Raw genomic sequence first — 6,033 nt, 5'->3', positions numbered from 1 at the left:
CAGTTTTAGCCATTCTGTTTGTATTGAATATATTGAGCTCAGCTCCTTCAGCTCCATCACAGCAGACCCATAGCTCACTGTTGGTATGCCCAGTGATGTTTGCTTTGACATAGTCATGAGGAGTGATAGCACAACCACATTTAAGTGAAAACCGGCTTCTCACAGGCAGGACACCCATTATTGATTGAAAGGTGACTTTTGACACATCACTAATTAGCTCTGAGGTCTCTGGTCTATCGTCTGCTTTATCTTTCCAGCATTTCTCCATCAGACGCGTTAAAAAGAAGTACCCAGTTTCGGCGATTGGCATATCAACAGTTGAAGGCCTGTCTCCCTGGACTACTTTAGTGTCAATTCTAACTGGCTGTACATTATGGAATGGATGACGACGGGCAATCATCTGATAAAGGAGCATGCCAAATGAGAATATGTCTGCTTTGTGATTATAAATGGTTCTTTTCTGTCCTATGTAAAGAACCTCTGGTGCAATGACACTTTTATCCCCTTGAATACCCATGACACCTAATGGTGCCAAGTGTGTTGCTATTCCAAAATCGGTAAGTTTTGAATGACAGAGTGAAGTCTCATCCAGTGACCATAGGAGGACATTGGCTGCTTTGAGACTACGGAATATGATCCCGTGTTGATGTAGGAAGCGTAAAGCAGCTGCAGCTTGGGCAGCAATACGGAACATTGTAAGTCTTGGGATTAGAGTTGATTCCTTGATGAGGTGTCTCTCAAGGGATCCCATTGGAGCCTCTTCTAGTATAAGAGCCGTCAACGGATGAACATTCACACCAACAAGACAGACTATGAAAGGATGATGGGATTTCTGCAGTAGTTTAGCTTCATGGCATAGCTCATTAAAAGCCTCTTCCTGTCTCATAAGATACTTCTTTATAGCAACACTTTTACTACGAAACTTTCCTCTGTACACCTTACCAAACCCTCCCTCTCCTAGGAGGGAGTCCTTGTCTTCTTGAAACTTGATCTCTTCTGATTTGAGCAAATAATTAGCATCCAAGTCTTGGAGGAGCAAGTCAGGCATGATATCAACCAGAGAGACTTTGTGATTCCTCGCTGCATCTCTCTCATATCCACATTCAATCTGAGTTCTACTGCTAATGATTATTGGCATGTATTGATCTATTTTAAATTCGAAAGGTTTTTCACATCCAAGCTTATGACACTCGTAGCAAGGTACCTTCTGCTCTACACCAGAGTTCACATTATTCTCCTCCAGGCCCGGATACCACTCATGTATGAGGTTGAGTATAATATCAACCAACTGACAAATGAGCTTTCTCCCTTTACTATTTGGAGAGGCAAGGATAACGATGCCATCCCTGTTTGTATGAGCTAGGACCTTTGATTTCCTGAGAGACTCAACCCCAAATGAAAGATCTGGGTCTTTGTAAACTATACCACTCTTCCAATAGAGGAGCTCAATGTCCTTGGGTTTGAAAGGCTCAGTATTGTCATCATCTATTATGAAACAGTTAATGTTTGGAAGGAGGAACTGGTTGGATGATGGAGAAAGAACAGGTGAGCTGATCACTTGAGCTGATGTTTCATTAGTTACATTAGTCACAGGAGGTACCCCAGGTATGGTGTCCTCATCAGCTGTTGAATGAGTCTCATTGTTATAATCAGCTAGAACATCCAGTGCCCTGCATACCTGAGGAACTGTATGCATTATGCGTGATATGAGGCGACTCCAGAATCCCGGTGGGGATGAGGACTGAAAGTTAATGAAGCGAATGTAAAGAGGAGCAGACTTATCATATGGTATATCAGCATTCTCTGGCCTCTCGTCTGGAAGCATGGAGGGGATCAGGATCTGACGATTGTTCAAAGGGAGGGCAATCTCAAACCGATCAAGGAGAGTGAGGTAACACCCAAAGTACTCCCACTGAAATCTTGGGTCACGGAATAAAAATGGAACATTTCTACTGTAAAATATACCATTTTTAACAAAGGGGTTTTTCTCCCTGACTGTTACAATCTCAGACATCATATTACAGAGCCATTGTGGATCAATAAAATAGAGCTCGTTGATCCCATGGCTCCTGTCATCATAATGGAGTATAGTACCAACGTCATTAAGAAAGAGTGTGGCAGTACGTAGCTCCTCATCACTGCATAAGTCAGTAAGATTGAGCTTGTGGACAAGATTCCTAAACTGAGCTACATTCATGACAGGGTCTCTCACACCTTTTCTGACCTCCTCTCGTATCTTCTCCAGCTCTTCATTTAGCTTGATATAACTGGCTGGTATTTCTTGTCCCATTATTGGTAGACTCCTCTTTCCTCTGTATTCTGTTGCTTGATTTTATATGGCCTCCCTAAGGAGCTCAATATTCTCCAAACGGTTCATTAGACCGACTGCTAGTACCTCTGGTACCAATAGCTTGTTCTGATAGGTCTGTGCTAGTTTAGCAACTTTCTCAAGGAGCCTGTCCACTTCAGGACGATCACCTTCTTCAACAGAATCAAGGTGAGTACCGACAATAAGGACACAAGAGCGAGGAGCTCTCAGTGCAATATTATCAAGCCAAGGTTTCAACTCTTGAATACCTTCCTCCCCATCCTGTACATTCCACAGCAACAGATACATGGATCGCCCTGATAGGAAGCACTGATATATTGCACAGTACTCCTCCTGACCACCAAAATCCCAAATACTGAACTGGTACTTAATTTTCTTACGTCCCAGTCCCCCAGCATAATGCCACTTGCTCACATCAACCCCAACAGTTGACTGGTTGATACCAACATCAAGTCCTTGTAAACGGGCGACCAGTGTTGTCTTACCACAGTTCTGTTTCCCTAGCAGCACAAGTTTCATTCGATAGAACCTACGAGCGGAGCGTAGTTTATTGTTGAGGTATCGTACACAGTCCCTGGCATCACGCTGCATGTTACGAGGAGGATCACTCAAGTCCTTGAGTCCATCAGTAACAAGCTTAATAAGATTCTGCAATCGACCCATCTCCACTGGCAGAGAGCGTATATTTTTATTGAAACTGATGTTCAAGTGCTGAAGACTCTTAAAGGAACAAACAGAGAGAGGGACAGTACGGAAACGATTATAACTAATGTTGAGAGTCCTAATGGAAGGAGCAACAATATCAGCTGGTAGACTAGAGAGCTCATTAGAGGAGAGGTCAAGAACAGTGAGACCAGGGGACCACTCGTGTACATAAGGTATTTCAATTAGTTTGTTATTGCTCAGATTGAGTTCGTTAAGACTGGGTAACTCAAACAGACAGCGTGGGACAGTCACCAATTCATTGCGCTGGAGGTCTAGTTTTACCACCTGCAGAAGAGAGAGAGGAAAATACAGGAGGTTGCTGTTACCTATTATATCTAAAATACACTTTCACCCTTGCCTAGAGTACATAATGCATTCTTGCTCTTTTACAATTGCTGGTAGCACTTCAATTTTTGTAGACAGCACATCATCATTACATGATGATGTACAAGACTACAAGTACATGCTTTACATGCATAGGTCTGTCTCTTACTTGTTTCAAATAGTCTCCAATTTCATTTGGGATGGCTTGAAATCCATTTCTAGCCAGTCTCAGTCTCTTTACCCAGTGTATCCTGCGGATCCAAGAGAGATCAAGCACAAGTAGACGAAGGCCGTGCCAATAGACAGAACCCTCTTCCTGGTTCACATCAGTCCTCAGGAGAAGCTCCTCTCGTACAACTGGATTCTGATGGCGTCGTGCTACCTCTATTGGAACAACAGTTGAGACACGCCCACTTATGACGACTTTCTGGATTTCAGAAAAATCATCGTCATTGGCCAGTGGCTAAAAATAGAAATAAATTACTATAAAATTAATCTGATTATAGCCTAAGGTCTATGAGTTAAGTTGTTAGGTACCTCAAACAATTTGGCTTCTAACATACTCTCTCTCTTCCTCACTTACATGTGTTGTGTTTTTTTGTGCTGGTACACCAAACAGCTTAAGGACCAAGTCTCGGTCATTTGTCTGTGCAGCAATGACCAGTAAGAGCATGGCCCTTGCCTCATGTTTCTGCAGTCGCTTAGAGTCTTCCAAAGCTTGTTGGATGTTTGTGGCACCTTTGACGACAAGTTTCCCAACATTGAAATGGTTCCCAACCTCAACAGCAGCTGTGAGCGCATCCTCAAGGCAGTGAGGCTCCAGATCATCTATTCTAACTCTCAGCAAGGCAGTGAGATTATCACCATTTGTCTTCACTTCTTTAATAATCTCTATGAGTTAAAAATAAATTTTAGATAAGAAGATAAGATCATATTCCATGTACATGTATTTGAGGATTTTGGGGCAAAGACAGATAGGGGAGAGGGAGGGACAAATAATCTAAACCCAAACTGAAAATATTTATAACTGACTAATAAACAAGAGCACTAAAGTGCATATCTTTGCCTCAATCTGTTTAAGTAACAGTTTACCTACATGGTTAGAGTAGATGCATAAAATTGAGAGTGAGGCTTATTAAAAATTTTGAGAAGCACTGCTACTGCAGCAATGTAAAGGTGTGGCTGCAATAAACGACGTGCGCTCGGCCTCATGTCCACCTATAAACATTAATAAGCTCCATTTGTTGCATACAAACTTTTATTACACCCCTTATGCTTAAAAACCCTAACTGCTCATTCTAGAGAAGAGAACTGACTTGAATAAGCATGTTTGGACTATCATATCTAAAGAAACGAAGATGATTCGAGCAATTTTTTTACATTATAATGAAAAAAAAGCTTCATATTAAGCCTAGCACAGCCTTGCAACCGGAAGTACTGTACAAACCACATCAATAATGCAAGGGTTGAACTTTGGTCAACTCATGCAGTGTTTGTACAGCATTTTCAGTGTATTTCCTGTCACAACACATGATATTAGCATTTTTATTAGTTCCATTTCTAAAAACTAGAACTATATATTTAAGTAATGGGTCTTTACATATCTAGAACTATATATTAGCTTTTCAAAAACTGGAACTAGAACTAAAATAGTGAGAATTAAAGTGTGGCTTTTTGAAACTACAACTAGAACTAAAATGAAATAAACTATAGTAGAACTATATGCATTGAAACATTAAACATCTGCGATGTTTACATATACAACACAATGTACAAGATGCGTGATGTATTAGAACATTTAACATGTGCATGACATTTTAAGCTCTTCTTGCCTCGGAAAAGATGAATCAAGACAGAGAATAACTTTTTTTGAGAGGAATCAGGATTATAAAACTCCCAAGAGCTCTACAAGAAAGTAGTGCCGGCTCATACAAGGAAATCAAGTGGACACGCACACCACACACACACATATACACAAACAAAGGGATCACTTTACTGCCTCAGGTAATAAGATTGGGCCTGCATCACTAAAAGCAAAACAATGTATGGGAATATAACTAACATGAGGGAGGCTTAATGTCTTGGGACATAGCAAAATTAAAGTATGTAGAAGAATTTCGAGCATTAAGAAAAATGTCCTCATTTTTCTACTAATCCTAATACAGAACAAACACATGTTAGCAGGGCTGATTACAGGAAACATGTGTACATTTAGGCACTTATTGATAAAGGTGCAAATTACTTATAAATTGGATTAGTCTCTTAAACTGACCTTTGCTCCTTAAAAGTCGAACTATATTTGAACTTTTTCCCTGGCTAGCTGTCTGTCTTGGAGTTTTACCATAGTCATCTGTAAGACTGACATCAGCAGAACAATCTAGTAATACTCTGACACACTCAATGTGACCAACAATGGCTGCAAGGTGAAGCGGGGTGTAACCGGAATTAGCCCTGGCATTAACGTTAGCACCCTGTTCAATGAGATATGGAATGACTTTGAATCTGTTGCCAGAGACAGCTTCATGAAGAGGGGGTATAGCCAAAAACACCTCTTCGACTGTTGAGTAGATTGAAAAGGATTTCAGGTTCTACAGTGGCAACAAAACCCTACAAGAAAAAGAAATTAAAATGATGCTATACACTTCTACTTATACACATAATGAGAAGGGTCGTGC

At 40.8% G+C, this 6,033-nt stretch overlaps 1 protein-coding gene across 1 annotated transcript in view; it reads right to left on the bottom strand.

Moving 5' to 3' along the window:
* Position 1: 1 nt before the first annotated feature.
* The window catches only part of LOC100638895 (leucine-rich repeat serine/threonine-protein kinase 2-like), a gene marked incomplete at its 3' end in the record, with an annotated part of 7,593 nt that continues 1,561 nt past the window's right edge, over positions 2–6,033 (bottom strand). The window contains exons 2-7 of the mRNA XM_019995253.1: positions 5,631–5,946; positions 4,391–4,450; positions 3,942–4,249; positions 3,528–3,821; positions 2,342–3,319; positions 2–2,257 (exon numbers count right to left, since the gene is read on the bottom strand). Coding sequence (XP_019850812.1) covers positions 2–2,257; positions 2,342–3,319; positions 3,528–3,821; positions 3,942–4,249; positions 4,391–4,450; positions 5,631–5,946 — 4,212 coding nt within the window. The remainder of the gene's footprint in view (positions 2,258–2,341; positions 3,320–3,527; positions 3,822–3,941; positions 4,250–4,390; positions 4,451–5,630; positions 5,947–6,033) is intronic.

The sequence above is a fragment of the Amphimedon queenslandica genome, unplaced genomic scaffold, assembly GCF_000090795.2.
Source record: "Amphimedon queenslandica unplaced genomic scaffold, v1.1 AMPQUscaffold_13450, whole genome shotgun sequence".
Classification (NCBI taxonomy): Eukaryota; Metazoa; Porifera; class Demospongiae; order Haplosclerida; family Niphatidae; genus Amphimedon; species Amphimedon queenslandica.
The sequence above is the reverse complement of the archived record's forward strand: the minus strand, read 5'-3'. Positions and strand labels throughout refer to the sequence as shown.